This window comes from Balaenoptera borealis, assembly GCF_965194805.1.
Source record: "Balaenoptera borealis genome assembly, chromosome: 2".
NCBI classification, from domain to species: domain Eukaryota; kingdom Metazoa; phylum Chordata; class Mammalia; order Artiodactyla; family Balaenopteridae; genus Balaenoptera; species Balaenoptera borealis.
Window position 1 is genome coordinate 182,938,591 of NC_138867.1, and position 18,798 is coordinate 182,957,388.

Below are 18,798 nucleotides of genomic sequence, written 5' to 3' on the forward strand. Positions count from 1 at the left end.
TAGTTGCGGCACGCAGGATCTAGTTCCCCAATCACGGATGGAACCCAGGCCCCCTGCATGGGGAGCGTGGAGTCTTACCCACTGGACCACCAGGGAGGTCCGTGTGTGTGTATTTTTAAACACACAGCTCACCCTGTTATTCCCGAATGAACTAATAGGTGACAGGTGTCCCGCCAGGATGGCACCTCATCTGGAGAGGAAGCAGCTCCTCGCCTGTTTGGGGAAGTGGGAAGACTTGTTGTGAGGCTGAAGAAATTCACAGAGTATGGGCCCTGGAGGAGGGGGAATCAAGGCGCCTGGATTTTTTTTTTCTGAGGTCAGCGGGAGCCAAGAAAGGTATTAGACCTCGGCCTGCCGCCCTGGCCCTGTGTGATGGGTTAGGGGCCTGGTGTCCTTTGGGAAACAGCGGGGTGGCCCTAGGTGCTCCTGGCCTTGCCCCGCCATCCACCTTCCAGTCTGTGACTCAGCCTGGCCTCCGGGTTTTGCCAAGCTGGTTACCTCCGTTCTGCTTCTGTGTGGCCCACATTATTATTTCTGCTTTTCTTCACCTGCCCGGGAGTGGGAAGTCACCCAGGCCTCAGGCCCCGGGGAGCACCCCCTCCTCACGGCCATCCGGTCGGGGGGTGGGAACGGGGTTGGGCAGGGCAGTGCCTGCCAGGAGCCAGTGACCCAAGGGGGCCCCTATCGAACTTCCCATCTGCTGGTCGTTATGAATCAACAGCGAAGAAAACCGCATTGGTGTCGTCTGGGGCGTGGCACAGGGAGACAGTTGCGGCTGTGTGACCTCAGGCACAGCACACACCCTCTCTGAGCCTCACCAGTGCCTCTGGGAGGGGCCCGGAGTCTCCTGGGTTCTGTGGATCTCTGGGGGGGGGGGAGGGGAGGGGTGTTCGGGAACTTTCTAGAGCTTTCTAGAACCTCTCAAAGAGCATTCTGTCCCCGAACACGGCATAGAGCTGCTGGATTGGAGACATTCTGTGGGGACGCAGCTACACAGCCACCCTTGTGTCCCCTCCTGCTTCTAATGTCCTGAGGGCTGAGCCGTCAGGGAACGGGGGCCTCATGGCCTTGCTGGGACGCGGGCTTGACTCCCAAGGTCCCCCCTATGTCCAGGCTGCCTATCCGACTTCTCCTCCTGGTCCCAAATGCCTGTCTTCTCAGAGTGACCTTCCTTGACCCCCTGTTTCAAGCCACACATGAGGCCCCCCCCCCCAGTCTCCCATCCCCCTTCCCAGCTTTATTTTCCTCTCACAATTTATGGCTATCTGATAGGCTCAGATATACATATATTTAAGGTATTTCTTTATCTGTCTGTCTAGACCATAAGGCAGGGAGATTGGGTTTTTCGTCATTTGGGTCCCTGCTGTGCGTAGACTGCCTGGCTCACAGTTGGCGCCGCATAAATGTTTGCAAGAAGAATGAATGGCCCGGTTCCAAAGTCCCAAAGCTGCCAGCTCTGCAGTTGAGACCGGGGCCCCACGGGTGGGACAGGCTCCCCGGGGGTTGTCACTGCCTGGCTGTGTCTCTATGTCCCCATCTGTGCAGCGGGAATGGCAAGGAACTTGGGGTGCTGTCCGCATGGCCACCCCCCTCCCCCCCCAATACACAAAAGCGCTTAAAACAGTAGGTGCCGCCGGGCCTTGGCTGTTCTTTTAAAAAAGATCTTGTGGGGTATTCTGATGACTGCTTCTAATTGGCCCAGAGGAGGGGGAGAGGTGGGTGGGCCGGGGCCGGCGTCAGAGGCCCAGGAGGACAGGGTCCACCCCTTCTCCAGAATGAGGAAGGAGGCCCAGCGCAGACCTAGACTGCAGACGGCTGGGCCTTTCCTCCCCGCCCCGCCCTCCCCCGGGGCGCCCACCTCACCTCTCGCTCTACTGCCGTCAACCTGTCGGGCCGGGCTGGTCAGGTCTGGGGGTGGGCGGGGAGCCCTAAACCGGCATCTCCTCTCCTCCTCCTCCACCCCTGACCCGCCCGCACAGGCCTCGCTGAGCTGGGCCGCCGGGTGCCCAAGGCCGGGAAGCCGGGGGTCCCTGGGGGGGCGACCCCCACGACGAGGGAGACTCTTGCCGCCGGCTGTCAGAAGCCCTCCCCGGAGCGGCTGGGCCGGGGTGCCTCCCGGGGGGAGGGGAAGGGGGGGCGGGGGCGATGCCGCCTGCTGCCCGCTGAGGTCCCACCATGGCCCGCTCGCTGACCTGGCGCTGCTGCCCCTGGTGCCTGACCGAGGACGAGAAGTCGGCGGCCCGGATCGACCAGGAAATCAACAAGATCCTCCTGGAGGAGAAGAAGCGGGACCGAGGGGAGCTGAAGCTGCTGCTGCTCGGTGAGTCCGCGGCTACCCGGGCGGGACAGCTTGGGAGCCCACTTTCAGGATGAGTCGACTGAGGCCCGGCTCCTAGTCCCAAGGGGTGAGCTGTGGGCCCGTCCGTCCCGCAGCCCGGCCATCTCCTGGGCGTATGCAGGAGCAGAGGTGGTTTGGCCGGGTGGCCTGGCTTCTGTCGGGCAGGCCCGGCCCGTCCCAGCGGCTCCCGCGTCACAGGAAGGGAATGAGCCGCACAGCCCGGGGAGCTCCAGCCTCGCCCTCCAAGACCCTCCCGTCCCTCTGGAGGGCTGGGTCTGTTCTGGTGGTTTATCAGCACGAGTCGTGTGGGCAGAGAGAGCATTGCCATGTGCCTCTGATTGATTGATTGATTGGTTGATCGGTTCAGTCATTCAAGACTACTGAGTAATTCCTGGAGGCACAGCGGCAGAGGAGATGGGGCGTGTCCCTGCCTCTGGGGACCTCAGCTTCCGGTGGGGGAGACAGACGTTAAGCCCCAAAACTAATAAGCAGGTAAAATAATTTCCAGCAGCAGGAAGAACAGGAGGAAAATAGAACAGGGTGAGGGAGTGGGGGTGACTTGGGTGTGGTGGATTGGAAAGCTCTGAGGCTGTGACCTCTGAGACCTCATGTCTTCTTCTCCACGTGTGTCCACTCTCCCAGCCACCTTGCCCTGTGTATGACCCTGCTGGCCTAAGCCCAGGGATGCCAGCCTTGGAGGGTCTCCTGAGACTGCCTGAGCCCTGAGCAAGGGCCTGGGAAGTGTTCCAAAGTCCCATCCGCCTGTCCTGGGGCAAAAAGCCTGGTCATCTGGATGGCCGTCCTCTCTCTTCTCTTGCTCAGTGGGAAGGGGCAGCCCTGAGGGGTGGAGAGAGAGGAGAGGGTGGGGGCATGGGACCCCAATAAAGCTGTCTGAGCCTGGAAGGTTTTAATTAAGAATTTAATTTCATAGCTATCTCTATTCACTTTCTGTAATAGCTAGGCTAGTATATATATGTTATTTACTATTTTTTAATAAATAGGGCTATTTCTTCTTGAGTGAGCTTTGGTTATTGGTATCTTCCAAAGAATTTGTCCATTTCTTCAAAGTTGTCAAATGTATAGGCATAAGGTTGTTTATAACATTCCCTTGTCATCCTTTCATGTCTGTAGGATTTGTAGTGATGTCTCCTTTCTCATTCTTTGTCTTTGCTCCATTTTTCTTGACCTGTTGGGCTAGGGGTTTGGCAGTGTTAGTGATACTTCCTTGCACATCTCAGGTTTTCTTTAACCATACCTCAGGACCTTTGCACTTGCCATTCTCCCTGCCAAGGGCTCTCAGCATCCCCCAAGCCTTTGCATGGCTGGTGCTCTCACTCCTTTCACTCAAGGCAGGTCTCAGCTCAAGTGTCACTTCCTCAGAGAAGTCTTCCCTGATTTCCCGGGCTTCAAAGTCAGCCCCATCTTTCTTTCTCGCCTGATTTTTCTTCATACCACTCACTCGCTGGCGCTCTCTCAGGTGTTTTCTTGTTTCCTTGTTTATTGTCTGTCTCTCCAGTTACACAGCAAGCAACACAGAGGTGAGGACCATGTCCATCGTATTCACTCCTGTGTCCCCAGCATCTATTTCAGGAGTACGGTGACCTGACATAGAGTAGATACCCGATGCATGATTTATAAATGAGTGAATGAATGAATGAATGAATGAATCCTGTTTCAGGGGTGATTTTCCCCAGAGCTGTACCATATCTTCCTGGAGCTAGGAAAGTCCCTTGCCCCACTGACCACTGCACAGCCAGTCCCATATCAGGAAGCCACTTCTGCTGGTAGGGGTGGGAGAGGGGAGAGGGGAGGTTGTCCACGTGTCCAAGCACAGATGGTGGCCCTATGGACAGCCCGCTGGACTGTGGTTTCAATACCCCATCCAAGCCCTGAGGGCTGCTTCCACACCTGCCCTCCTTAAAAACAGGAATTGAATCCAAAAGTTATTTTTTTCTTTTCTGAGAGGTGGCTGACCCTTTGGAGGAAGAAGGCCAAGGGGCTGGGGGTCTGTCTCTGACAGGAAGTGGTCACCACGTTGAGGAGGGGGAAGAGTCAGAATAAGGCAATTAAAGGAGCCAGCTCTGTCCATACTATGTGAGGTAGGAACCACTCCAGATGGGGAAACCGAGGCTCAGAGAGGTGAAGCGACCTGCCCAAGGTCACACAACCAGGATCGGAACCTAGAATTCTGGTTCCACAGTCCAAGCGCTTGACTGCCCTGTGAATGTGCCTCCACAGAACCCCAATGACAGATGGGGAAACTGAGGCCCGGGGCGGCGGCAGGATGGGTCTGGGGTCTGCAGCCAGTTTTGAGGCAGAGCTGGGCATAGAAGATGAGCTGTCTGCTCTCAGGCAGCTCCCTGTGTCCCAGTGGCCCAGTTTCCTGGGGGAGGACGGCGGGGCTGGGACTGCCATCGCCCATGGAAGGAGGCGCACAGCGTCTCGCGATGCCTGGGGCTTGTCACGGCTCCTGGCCTCTGCGAGTTTCCACTTCCTCACCCATTCCCAGGAGGAAGCAATCACTTCCCTTCTGGGGTGCGAGGATGCGCCAGGTGGAAACAGCTCTCCCCGCAGCCCCCAGCCCCACTTGGGGGGATTCCTGAACCACATCAGGAGGGGGAGCAGAGAGGCTCCTGATTCCTCAGTGGCTCCAGGACAGTCACAGCTGCAAAGGTGGAGTTTTTCAGACTTCAGGTTGTGAACCACTTGTGAGTCACAAAACCCAAGCTGTGGGTGGCGACCAGGATTTTTTTTTTCTTTAATGAAACAGAAGAGGAAAAAAAAAAGAAAAGAAATCGGTGCATCTCAACAAAATTAACTGTTGCGGACTTCCCTGGTGGTGCAGTGGTTAAGTATCCGCCAGCCAATGCAGGGGACACAGGTTCGAGCCCTGGTCTGGGAAGATCCCACATGCCGCGGAGCAACTAAGCCCGTGCGCCACGACTACTGGGCCCACGTGCCACAACTACTGAGCCTGCGCTCTAGAGCCCACAAGCCACAACTCCTGAGCCCATGTGCCACAACTACTGAAGCCAGCGTGCCCAGAGCCTGTGCTCTGCAACAAGAGAAGCCACTGCAGTGAGAAGCCTGCGCACTGCAACGAAGAGTAGCCCGCGCTCGCTGCAACTAGAGAAAGCCCGCACGCAGCAACGAAGACCCAACGTAGCCAAAAATAAATAAATAAATAAAAATTAACTGTTTCTTGGTGAGATCATTCTTTGTTCTCCACACTTTTGGGGGCAACCCAGACGAAGGTCAAAGGGTGCAGCCCCCTGCCGTAGGTCTCACCGCCGTCTTGGCAGCACCCAGAGGAGCCGACGAGCTTCTGAGCGTCCGTAGAAACATCACATGAACTGATACTTTGATGAAGGTGAAGGATCCACAAGGGCTTGTGTTTACTCCTCTGCTTTTCCAGTAGCTGTGTGACCCTGGGAAAGTCACTTCACCTCTCTGAGCCCCCACATCTCCACTGTGAATGGGAAAACGGTGGGAATCTTAGTGACGATAATTCAGGCAGTGCCTGGGGAACTCCCCGGAATGATTATTAAAAAGCCCGTGAGCTCTGGACTCAGAACTGGGTTTGAGTCCCAGTTTGGCCACCCACCAGCTGCATGACCCAACCAATCTGGGACTCAGTTTCCCCACATGAAATGTGGAGCCAAGAGCCGTTCCTCTTGTGGGCTTGGGCGAGCTGGTGCGTGTGGAACCCCCCCCCCGGCACCCTAGGAGGACAGGGGGGCTTACGGTACCTCTTCCACCTCCAAATAGCAGAAGCTCCGGAGACCAGCCCGTCTCCCCAGCTTTCCCAGTGGGAGGCGAGGCTGTGGGTTTATCTCACTGACTGTGATAGTCAGAGGTTCTACTGCAGGAATATTTATTGAGTTTGATGTATCCCCGTCCTGAAATCCAAGGAATCTGAGACACACGTGGCTCCTTACTGAAGCATTTCAGATTGTGGAACTGTGGGGCGTTTTTTGTTTGTTGTTGGTTTGTTTGCAGGAAACTTTTTATTTTGGAATCATTTTCAATGGACAGAAATGTGGCAAAGATAGTCCGGAGAGCTCCCGTCTCCTCCTGAACAGCTTCCTCTCGTGATGACATCTTACATAAGTGCCGTGTGCTCATCACAGCTGAGATATTAATGTGGGACCCGTACCACTACATTTCTGTTAACTAAACTCCAGACTTTAGATTTCACTGGTTTTTCCACCACGGCCCCTTTTCTGTTCCAGCCTCCAACGCAGCATCTCACATGGCATTTGAGGGTTTTTTTATTTTAATAAGTTTATTTATTTTATTTATTTTATTTTTGGCTGCGTTGGGTCTTCGTTGCTGCGCGCAGGCTTTCTCTAGTTGCAGCACACGGGGGCTACTCTTCATTGTGGTGCGCGGGCTTCTCATTGCGGTGGCTTCTCTTGTTGCGGAGCACGGGCTCTAGGCGCATGGGCTTCAGTAGTTGTGGCACACGGCCTCAGTAGTTGTGGCGCACGGGCTTAGTTGCTCCATGGCATGTGGGATCTTCCCGGACCCGGGCTCAAACCCATGTCCCATACATTGGCAGGCGGATTCTTAACCACTGCACCACCAGGCAAGCCCTTTGAGGGTCTTTTTTTTTTCCCTTTCTTAAGTTTTCATTTTGAAATACTTTCAGAGTTATAAAAAAGTTGCACCGGATTCTTCTGCAAATGTTAACATTTTACCACATGCCCTTTATCCCATCCCACCCTGCTCTCTCTCTCTTTCTCTCTCTCTCTCTCTATATATGTATACACACACACATTATATATAAGTATATGTGTATATACTTATAATTTACATAATGCATAGCTATAGTTTATTTGCTATACATTTATATATTATATTTAATATGTACGTATTCATTGTTATCGGAACCGTTTGCGAGTAAAGTTGCAGCCCTGACACATTTTCCCCCCCCCCGATACTTCAGTGGGCTTGAGTCCCACTAAAAAGCAAAGACCCCCAGGGCAGTGGTGAGCAGGCGATGCATGTGATGCAATCCCGTCACCATCAAGTCCCGCTGGCATTCCGAGTTTCCCCATGAATGTCCTTCAGGGCCATAGAAAAGCGACTCTTTTCCTTGGATCTCGAGTGCAGCGGTGTCGCTGGGTCCTGCCCTCACTGCCTTCAGAATTGCTGGGAGTGGGAGGGGCGAGAGCCCCCCAGGGGCGGTACAGGAGGGTTCCACCCCCTCTTCTGCCGCTTCCTACACTCCCCGCCTCCTCCCTGCTGTGTTTCCGCTGCTCCTGGTTCCTCTTTCTGGCTCCAGCCAGGGCACCCCTTCCCTTTTTTGCTGCTGGTCCCAGTTCCTCCTGCACGAGTCCCCTTCCCCATCCCTGGAGGGACCCCACACCAGTGTCCCCCAGGAGCCGGCAGGGTGACAAGGTGTTGCAGGTGGTTCCCGGCCCTGCACCTCCCGCCTGGCTATCATGCCCATTTCACAGATGAGAAGACAGAGGCTCAGAAAGGGAGATATCGGGGCTCAGACAGCAGGGAGCCAGGCCTTGCTCTTTAAGCTTCCAAAGCTTCTAGTGTTATTATCCCAGACCCATGACTGGCATTTTGACGTGCGACCCTGCACTCAGAAGGGCCCTGTGGTTTCATCCAGCACTTGGCCCTGGAGATTCTGTAGGTGAGCCTGCAAGGACCCCTCTCCACTCTGGTCCATCAGCAAGGTCGTGTGTATTCTGCCTCCCAAATATCTTGTGCATATGTCCTCTTCTCTCTAGCTCCATGCGGCCACCTGGGTCCAGCCTGGACCAGAACACTCCCATCTGGCTGGGTTCACCCCTCCCCAACCTGCCCTCCCCTCAGTAGCCAGGGGCCACCTGTGAGCCCCTGGGTCAGGCCCCACCCCTCCTCTACCCACAGCCCTCCAGGCTCCCACCTCCCTCGGGGTAAAAGCCCAAGTCCTCCCCACAGCCCACAAGGCCCTGCATGACCTGCCCCGTCCCCTCCCTGCCATCCCCTCCTCCCTCTCTCCCCCTCGATCACTCTCCCCCAGACACACAGGCCTCCTGGCTGTTCCTCCAACATGCCAGGCATGGTCCTGCCCCAGGACCTTTGCATGTACTGTGCCTGCTGTTGGGAACGCTATTCCCCCTTCTCTTCTAATGAATTCTGTCATCTGCCAGGTCTCAGATGAGATGTCACCTCCTCAGTGAGGCCCTCCTAGATTACCCAGCCTAACTCAAAGCCCCCAGCTCCTTAGAACCCCTTCCACAATCATAATTTCACCTCCTCCCTCTCTCCCCCTCGCTCACTCAGCTCCAAGCACACAGGCCTCCTCGCTATTCCTCCAACACACCAGGCCTGGTCCTGCCCCAGGGCCTTTGCACGTGCTGTATCCACTGCCTGGTGCTCCCTCCTCCAGATCTTGGCACGAGAGCAACCTTCCCAGCCATCAGATCTCAACGCCAATGTCACTTTCACTGAGAAGCCTTCCGTGACACTTAGCTGTAGTAGTCACTTAATCACTCTTTATCTATTTATCTTATTGTATTTCCTTCACAAAACTTTCTCTACCTGAAATTATTATAGTGAATAATAATAATAGTAATTATAATCATGGTAAAGACTACTATTGCTAATAATAGTGGACAGGAATGTAGCTCTTACTATGTCAAAGCACACTCTAAGCCAGGGGTCCACAGACTTTTTCTGTAAAGGGCCAAATGGTAAATCTTTTCAGCTTTGCAAGCCAGAGGGTCTCTGACTACTCAACTCTGTGGCTGTCCCGAGAAACCAACCCTAGATAATTTGTATACAACCAGGCACGGCCATGTGCCAATAAAACTTTATTGACCAACCCTGAAACCTGAATTTCATGTCATTTTCAGGTGTCACCAAAAAGGAACCTTTGGATTCCTTTCAGCCGTTAAAAAATTCAAAAACTGTAACCATTACAAAAATGTAAAAACTGTAAGGGTGAAAAGAATTAGAAATATAAAAACCATGCAAACTGTAAAAATTTGCTGGCCATGAAAAAACAGGCAGCTGTCAGGAATTCCTTGGTGGTCCTTGGTGGTAGGACTCAGCGCTTTCACAGCAGGGGACCCCGGTTCCATCCCTGGTCGGGGAACTTAGATCCCACAAGCCCCGCGGTGTGGCAAAAAAACAAAAACACAAAGCAAAACAAGACCCCAAAAATAAAAACAAAAACAGCGGCCGGCAGGCCGTGGTTTGCTGCCCCTCCTGGGACAAACTTTTAATGAACTAGTTTACCCCTCACGTCCACCCAGCAAACCACGTTTCACAGGTGGGGAAACCGAGACACAAGAGCCATGAAGCTGCTCACCCAGCATCACAGAGCGGGGATTTGAACCCTAGTGGCCGGAGGTGGCGGGTGGCGGGAGCCCCGGAGGGCCGAGCTGACCGCAGAGTCGTCTCCCCAGGCCCCGGCGAGAGCGGGAAGAGCACGTTCATCAAGCAGATGCGCATCATCCACGGGGCGGGCTACTCGGAGGAGGACCGCAAGAGCTTCCGGACCCTGGTCTACCAGAACATCTTCGTGTCCATGCAGACCATGATTGAGGCTATGAAACGGCTGCAGATCCCCTTCAGCTGGCCCGAGAACAAGGTGAGCATCCCGGGTCTCGCCACATGGGCGCCACACTGGGAGGGGGTTCCTTAGGACTTCAGGGTGGGACTGTGTCCCTTCAGATCCCCCAAGTCCTTGTTAAGAACCACCTCCTCCAGGGTTTCCTGGGATCCTGGTCTGCATTCCAGACAGCTCAGCACCAGCAGGTACCCACCCTCCCCTCCCCCCCGACTTGCAGGTTCCCCGTGGAGCCCCAGGGCTCAGCCATCTCTCCCTTGGACCCCATGATGCCTGGTAGGAGTCCTGAGTCAGCAGGCGTTTTGTTCTAGAAATATTAGTAGGGTGGACTGGTTCCTGAGCCCTGCCCCACCCTGCTGGGGGCCGGGGTGCTATGCAGACTGTGTGTCACATCACCCTTCTCTTTAAAATTTTTATTTTATTGTGTGAAGAACACTCAACATGAAATCTATCCTCTTAGCAAATTTTAAGCGCACGATGCAGTATCAGTAACTGCGGACACAGTGTCATCAGGAAGAGCTCTAGAATGTATTCCCCTTGCCTAAGGGAAACTTTATTCATAGCAAACCCAACTCCCTTCCCCTAGCCCATTCTACTCTCTGTGTCCTTGAACTTGCCTCTTCCAGATGCTTCATATGAGTGGGATCGTGCAGGATCTGTCCTTCTGTGACTGTGTTATTTCACTTAATATGGTGTCTTCAAGGTTCATCCACATTGTCCCCTGTTTCAGAATTTCCTTCTTTTTAAAGGCTGAATAGTATTCGAGATATATCTATCTTTTTCCATTCAACCATCGATGGACATTTAGGTTCTTTCCACATCTTGGCTGCTGTAAATAACGCTGCAGTGAACCTGGGTGTACAGATATCTTTTCAAGATCCCAATTTCAATTATTTTGGATAAATACCCAGGAGTGGAATTGCTGAATCATAGAGTAGCTCTATTTTTAAAAATTATTTATTTATTTATTTGCCATGCCACACGGCTTGTGAGATCTTAGTTCCCCGACCAGAGATGGAACCCGGACCCTCAGCAGTGAAAGCGTGGAGTCCTAACCACTGGACCGCCAGGGAATTCCCAGTAGCTCTATTTTTAATTTTGGCGGGAACCTCCATACTGTTTTCCACAGTGGCTGTACCAGATTGCATCCCCGCAGCAGTGTATGAGGGTTCCAATCACCAAGACCTCAGGGTTGGTTCTTTCTGAGGCCTCTCTCCTTGGCTTGCAGACGGCTGTCTTCTCCCTGTGTCCTCACATGGTCATCCTTCTGTGTGTGTCTGTGTCCCAATCTCCTCTTCTTACAAGGACACCAGTCCCATTGGATTAAGGCCACCCTCATGACCTCACTGTAACTTCATTACCTCTGTAAAGACCCTATCTTCAGACATGAACAACAGGAGCGCCTGCTTCCGGTGCAAAGAAAGGAGGACAGATAGAGCAGAGGTTACTGCCCCAGGCAGGGCCACCCAGAACTGGCGCTCCCTGCACGCAAGCCCCTGCTGGCCCCTCGCGCCGTGCGCTCCGCCTGTGCCCGCCCTCGGTGGATGGACGCCGGGACGAAAGGGGGTGGAGACGTCAGGAGGGCAACCCGCCCCGCCCGGCTGCTCTGACCCACCCCTGTCCGTCCGTCCCTCCCCAGCACCGGGCCAACCTGATCATGAGCCAGGACCCCTACAAGGTGACCACCTTCGAGAAGCACTACGCCGTGGCCATGCAGTGGTTGTGGAGGGACTCCGGCATCCGCGCCTGCTACGAGCGCCGGCGCGATTTCCACCTGCTCGACTCGGCAGTGTAGTGAGTCTGGGGTGCGCGGGGACGGGCGCGGGGTCGAGGTGCCCAGCGCGAGGCGGTGCCGAGGCGGAGCCAGAGGAGACCCAGTCCCAGGGATCGGAGCCGGCAGAGGGGCCCCAGGCTGGCCGGCTCCCACTGCTGGGAATGCTGTGGGTGGTCTTGCCCCGGGGTGAGGCCGTCCCTGGGGTGACGCTGCTCCCCAGGTGACACAGCTCCTGGGGTGCACTGTTCCTGGGGTGACATCGTTCCTGGGGTGACACCATTTCTGGGGTGACACTGTTCATCGTCATGCAGTGAAGCTGTCCTGGGTACGACGCTGCGTGTCTAGTGCTCCAGGCTATCACTGTTCTTGGGGCAGTGACACACCTGGGGTGACAGTTTTCCCAGGGTGATGCCCACACCAGCGAGACTGTCCTTGGGGTCACGCTGCTGAGGATGAAGCTGCTTCTCCCCATGCCCCCATGGCCTTAGGCTGTGCGCCTGAGCCACCTGGGACCCCAGAGATCCTGGCCCTCCCCCGGGGGCTCTCCTCCCCCCAGCAAGGTCCTCACCAGGCCCTGGGTGGGGGGCCTGAGAAGCAAAGGGAGGTTTCAAGGCCAAGACTCAGGGCTTCTGGCTCCACAGCTACCTGTCAAATCTGGACCGCATCACGGAGGAGGGCTACATCCCCACCTCGCAGGATGTGCTCCGCAGCCGCATGCCCACCACCGGCATCAACGAGTACTGCTTCTCCGTGCAGAAAACCAACCTGCGGTGAGTGCATAGCCTGGTGGGTGGGGAAGGCTCCTGTTGGAGGGGCAAAGGAACTGGGGCACTGAGGGATGAGTAGGAGTTGCCTAGTCCCAGCCCACAAAGGGGCTGCCAGGCTGAAGGAGGCAAGGCTGGACACAGACACCTCCAGCCTCTCCATGGAATCAGGACTGGGACCTGGGGGAGTCCAGACTGAGCCCCCAGAGCTCTGGGAGGGTAAGTCTTCCTGGAGGAGGGGACATTGGTATTAGGGCATTGAAGAATGAATAGGAGTTCACTAGAGCTAGGAGGTGATGGGAAGGAAGAGACAGAGACTGTGCAGTCAGGGCTAGACCAGAGGGATTGATTTGGGGTTGGGGAAGCTCACCCTCTGAGCTTCCCCAGCCCCAAATGAGGGGTGAGGCTGGAGGTCAGGAGACCCAGGAGAAGGCAGGAGCCATGGTTCAGGCAGAAAGGGTTGGGAAGTGCCCGGGCAGTGGCCTTGGGGATGGAAATGAGGGGACGGTGCAAGAATGCTTTCTGATGTAGAATGGGCAGGACGAGATGAGCATGGGAATTAGAGCAGAGAGTCAAAAGTGACTCCCTATGGGGTTCCCATCAAGGTGACAGAGTAGATGGTGGAGCCACAGTGGTGGTGGCGGGATGGGAGGTGTTAGAATAGATGATGAACTCATTTGGGGCAGGTTGGGTCTGAGGGGTCTGGGGCATCTGGGAGGTGGCTGGGCGCACACAGGCCTGAGCTGGAAGCCAGAGGTGTGGGTGGCCAGTGCAGCAAAGGATGGTCCATGCAGAGTCATGGTCAGTGTCAAAGGCCAAGGAGAGGTCAGGAAGAATACAGTGAGAGAAGCAACTTCTGAGATTGGCCTTTAGAGAGTCCTCAGTGACCTTAGTGGCCTTTAGAGAATCTTCAGTGACCTTAGGCAGGGAGCTGTGGAGGGTGCAGGGTGATGCTTGAGACCCTGCAGTGTTCAACCCACCCATGTTGATCCCTTGTTTCCCTGAACACCCCCTCCCCCGGCCCCATGTTGTCCTGGCCTCTGCAATAGTCCTTAGCAGGAAGGTTCATAATTTATCTGTTTGCATTGGGTCTCCTCCACTAGATGGAGAGCCCCTCAAAGTTAGGGGCTGAGTTTGATTCTCCTGCTTCACTAGTGATGATCAGCTGAAGGTCAGAGTGGAAGTTTGTAAATGTGAGTGGATGGTTGGAAAGATGGATGGATGGATGGGTGGGTGGATGGATGGATGGATGGACTTATGGATGGATGGATGGGGGGATGGATGGGTGGGGGGATGGATGGATGGATGGACTTATGGATGGATGGGTGGGGGGATGGATGGGTGGGGGGATGGATGGATGGATGGACTTATGGATGGATGGGTGGGGGGATGGATGGATGGGGGATGGATGGGTGGGGGGATGGATGGGTGGGGGGATGGATGGATGGGGGATGGATGGGTGGGGGGATGGATGCATGGATGCGTGGATGGGTAGGTGGGTGGATAGATGGATCAATGGGTGGGTATATGGGTGGGTGGGTGGGTGTATGTATGTATGAATGGATGAATGGATAGATAGATAGATGGATGGATCGATGGGTGGATGGGTGGGTGGGTATGTGGACGTATGGACAAATAGATAGGTGGGTGGGTGATTGGTTGGATGGATAAATAGATGGATAGGTGAGTTGGTAAAAGTTTAGGAGTAAAAGTAGTGGTTGGGGAAGTTCAGAAGGAAGGCTGGGCTGAGGAGGGGAATTATCAGATGGGGAAACTTGAGTCCGTTCTTAGGCCAAAGGTGAGGGCTCAGAGGAAACTGAGACTCCGAGCTGGCAAGTAGCATACCCCACACCTATCTCAGCCATCGGAGCCCCAGTCTCAACCGCTGCTTCACCCATCCCGCTCTGGATACGGGGTTTGAGGGAATCTGAGGATCATGAGAGAGGCTGGTTTCGGGAATCAGGCGCCGCAGGCATCAGCCTGGACTTTCCTCCTGTACAGCTGGGCAAGTCTCTTCTTGCTCTGAGGCTTCTGGTATTTCCTACCAGCTGCCTGAGTAATGGTCCCATCCCTGGGGAAATGACACAGGGCTTGTTATCAGTAACCCACATTTCTTAGAAGAGAGAACAGGAAGGCAGGAGGGCCCAGGCTTTTGCTGTGGTGTGTGGGAGGGTGGAGGCAAACCCTTGCCCTGGGCCACACACAGAGGGGATGACGTTTGCCCATCTGTGTGGCCACTCGACACTCCCATAGTCAGCCAGAACACAGCTGATGGGACACTGAGGTCTGGAGATGATCCGCAATTTCCCTCTTGTCACCCAGCCAGAACCAGGGCAGACTGAGGGCAACCAGCTGTCCTCTACCATGGGGTAGAAATCAGGCAGCCCAGTGTAGTAGAAGCTCTAGAAAGTCCCCTCTCTCCCTATACCTCGGTTTCCTCATCTGTAAAATGGGCATAATAGCGATACTTGCTCCATGGGGTGAAATGCTGTAATACACAAGGTGGCTGGCATCTATTCTTGTTGCTATTAATATTGCTCATGGCATGTCCCAGCCATGACCGGGGTCTGGGACGCCTCGTCACGGGGGTCCCGATTAAGCCTGAACTCTGAAAGGGAGTTGTTCCTGGTAGGATCGTGGACGTCGGGGGCCAGAAGTCAGAACGCAAGAAGTGGATCCACTGCTTCGAGAATGTGATCGCCCTCATCTACCTGGCCTCGCTGAGTGAATACGACCAGTGTCTGGAGGAAAACAACCAAGAGGTGAGGGGCCACGATGGATGCAGGGGCACCATTTCCCCTGCTTTTCTTATCCCCATCTTGGGCCGGGGACCCACAGCTGAGCAGGCACTCTTGAGTGGAGCTTTGTGTGTCTGGCTTGGCTTTGAGCGTCACCGTCCACTCTTTTGTGGTCAGACCATTGAACCCCAACACACAGATCTACAAGCATTTGTGAGGCCAGGACCCTGACACACACACACACACACACACACACACACACACACACACACACACAGAGTCAGACACTCGAGCCTCAAGACACACACCCCACCCCTCACCCCCACCCCCGAAGCACAATGTAAGCCATCCTGGGAATGTGGGTCATGGGGACAATGTCCTGCTTTTACTCAGAATTCTTCTCCTTTTCGTGAACTCTTCTCCTAATTAACCCCCTGCGTGAAGGTCAGGCACGTTATCATCTCTGACATGTGCACTTTTCAGGGTTAAAGTTTCCCATAGACAGTTTCGGGATCCAAGGGTCAGATGTTATAATTTCAACTTTCAAACTGAATCAGATAGAATCAATTTGAGGTCATTCTGACACAGATCTTGCTCCAGTCCAGCCACACGAGATGTCCTAGTTTGCTAGGGCTGCTGTGATGAAGTACCACAAACTGGGATGTGGCGGGCGTGGGGGTGGGGGGGAGCTGAAACAACAGAAGTGTATCGTCTCATAGTCCTGGAGGCCAGAAATCTGAGGTCAGGGTGTCAGTGGGGCTGGTTCCCTGTGAAGGAGAATCTGTTCCAGGCTCTCCCAGCTTCTGGTGGCCACTGGCAATCTTTGGCGTCCCTTGGCTTATAGACACATCACCCCATTTTACCTCCATCTTCAAGTGGCCATTTCCTTGTGTCCTAATTCCCCTTTTTATAAGCATACCAGACATTGGACTTAGGGCCCACCCTACTCCAGTGTGACCGATTCTTAACTAATTACATCTTCAAAGACCCTATTTCCAAATAAGGTCTCAATTCTGAAGTTCCAGGTGGACATGAATTTTTTTTTTTTTAATCAGTCATCAATTTTATACACATCACTGTATACATGTCAATCCCAATCGCCCAATTCAGCACACCACCGTCCCCACCTCACCGCAGTTTTCCCCCCTTGGTGTCCATACGTTTGTTCTCTACATCTGTGTCTCAACTTCTGCCCTGCAACCCGGTTCATCTGTACCATTTTTCTAGGTTCCACATACATGGACATGAATTTTGAGGGTGGGGAGGACACTACCCAAACCAGTACAGGCACAAAACCACCTCGGGCATACATAGGCAGCTGGCCACACCACCCTCAGACCCAGCTGGGCGGGAATTGGGGAGCCTCAAGCTGCTGCTTGGGGGGCCGACAGCCCCATCTCTACGTGGGGGGAGGGCTCCTGTTTGGGCTGAGCTGGCCATCTGGATCAATGACCTGCTTGTGCCCCCCAACCCAGAACCGAATGAAGGAGAGCCTGGCCCTGTTTGGCACCATCCTGGAACTGCCCTGGTTCAAAAGCACTTCCGTCATCCTCTTCCTCAACAAAACTGACATCCTGGAGGAGAAGATCCCCACCTCCCACCTGGCTACCTACTTCCCCAGTTTCCAGGGTGAGTGGTTCTAGAACTTTCTATACTCTTCACTTCCCAAAAGCAGCTCCCAAGAGAGATGCTGGTCCAGGTCCTACCCCAGCCTAGAGCCAGTGGGGTTTCAAATGCAATGGGACAGGCCTGAGTTCCAGACCCATCTCTGTCCTCTGCCCAAGCTCTCTGAGTCTCAGCTTCCCCCTCTGTAGAATGGGGATAAACTAACAGAAGCCTTCATGCTGGATGCTGAAAACAGCAGAAATTTTTCTCCTCACAGTTCAGTAGGCCAGAAGTCTGAAATCAAGGTGTCAGCAGGGTTGGTTCCTTCTGGAGGCTCCAGGGGAGAATCTGTTCCAAGCCCCTCTCCTAGCTTCTGGTGGTCACCTGCAATCCTTAGCATTCCTTGACTTGTAGATGCATGTCTCCAATCTCTGCCTCTGTCACCACATGACTTTGTCTCTGGTTGTCTCTTGTCTTCTTATAAGGACACCAGTCATTCATTCATATATATATATATATATATGAATATATATTAATATTCATATATATATATGAATGAGAGATGGTGGGGGGGAATCGCATGTGTGCCTCACCAGGATGGCCATCCTTCCCCCCCCCCGGCCTCGGTTTCCCCATTTGCACCTCCCCAGGATGTCTTTCTCTGCAGTTCCAGGCTCCCATCCCCCCAGCTCCAAGCCCAGCCAAGAGAGAGGGTCTCTCTTTAACACAGTTCTGCCCAAAGTCCCAGAGACCAGTCTCATTGGTCCATTCCAGGTCATGTGACCTGCATGAACACATACCTGATGCTCCTATTGGCTGGACCTGAGTCATGTGACCAGCTAGAAAGGCAGAAGATGGCGGTGGCCGGCAGGCACTTTGGTGGGTGGTCCCTGCAGCCCTGTTGCTGCCCATATCAGGGACAGGGTCTCCAGAGCCCACCTTGGTCCCAGGAGGGAGAGGCTCCCACCTGCCCCATGAGCTGTGTGCCCTGACTGCCTACCCCTGTCCCCAGGCCCGAAGCAGGACACGGAGGCAGCCAAGAAGTTCATCCTGGACATGTACACCTGCATGTACGCCAGCTGCGTGGACGGAGCAGATGGTGGCAGGAAGGGCTCGCGCTCCCGCCGCCTCTTCAGCCACTACACATGCGCTACGGACACACAGAACATCCGCAAGGTCTTCAAGGACGTGCGGGACTCAGTCCTGGCCCGCTACCTGGACGAGATCAACCTGCTGTGACCCAGGCCCAACGCTCCGGACTCAGACCTGCGAGTGGCAGGCGGGACCTGCGGGTGGTGGGAGCGAGGTGGGCTGACGCTCAGCGAACTCAGGTGCCCCTTTCGCTCCAGCCCCAGGCCCAGGTGGCAGAAGGGCCACGAGTGAGCCAGGGTGGAAGGCCGATCGGCGCCTCCTCCTTTCTCCGCTCCTCAGCAGGACAGCCTCTGTGTCTTCCTTTCCTCAATTCACTGTATCTCCTTGGAGAGGGAGCACAATGGCCTTTTGAGAGGCCAGGGTGCAGGAAAAGGTGAAAAGAGCAGGGGATCCAGGACTTGGGTGGATGGGGTTCTCTCAGGACCCCCACCTCCAGGTATGTCCCCCTTGGGCAGGGGTCTGGGACACTTTTGGGGGTGATGCACCAGCCCCGGGACAGGGGAGTGGTCCTTCATGCCGAGGGACGCGGACTCTGGCGCCCCCTAGCGGAAAGGAGCCGCATCCCAGCCTGAGGTCTGCGTAGCTCAGGGACTTCCGTTTTCTTAGGAGAAAGAGACGCCCGGGAAACGCCGCCGTATCAGAGCCTCGTGGCTCGAAGTGTGTCCTGCCCCAGTTTTCAGATGAAGGAAACCGAGGTCTACAGGCATCACCCGCCCCACTTCCTTACCAGGCTGGGGACCGGGCGTGCTGCATCTTACAACCTTCTGTATTTATTCCCTCACCTTCTGCGGGGCCCCTTGAAGGGTGGACATTAAAGAAATGACATTCTGGAGACCTTTGATTTCTTAGGG

The 18,798-nt window shown here is 54.7% G+C and overlaps 1 protein-coding gene and 1 long non-coding RNA gene across 2 annotated transcripts in view; one reads left to right on the forward strand and one right to left on the reverse strand.

Annotated features, from left to right (window-relative positions):
- LOC309623909 overlaps positions 1 to 2,304 on the reverse strand; it is a 10,359-nt gene extending 8,055 nt beyond the window's left edge. Inside the window, exon 1 of the long non-coding RNA XR_014241717.1 lies at positions 2,193 to 2,304. This is a non-coding gene — a long non-coding RNA (uncharacterized lncRNA). The remainder of the gene's footprint in view (positions 1 to 2,192) is intronic.
- On the forward strand, positions 1,246 to 18,779 carry GNA15 (G protein subunit alpha 15). Its single transcript, XM_082381252.1, has 7 exons — positions 1,246 to 2,320; positions 9,751 to 9,935; positions 11,554 to 11,708; positions 12,330 to 12,458; positions 15,085 to 15,214; positions 16,666 to 16,819; positions 17,808 to 18,779. Exons 1-7 carry the CDS (start codon positions 2,176 to 2,178, stop codon positions 18,032 to 18,034), a joined length of 1,125 nt encoding a protein of 374 aa, XP_082237378.1. The 5' UTR covers positions 1,246 to 2,175; the 3' UTR covers positions 18,035 to 18,779.
- The last annotated feature ends 19 nt before the right edge of the window (positions 18,780 to 18,798 follow it).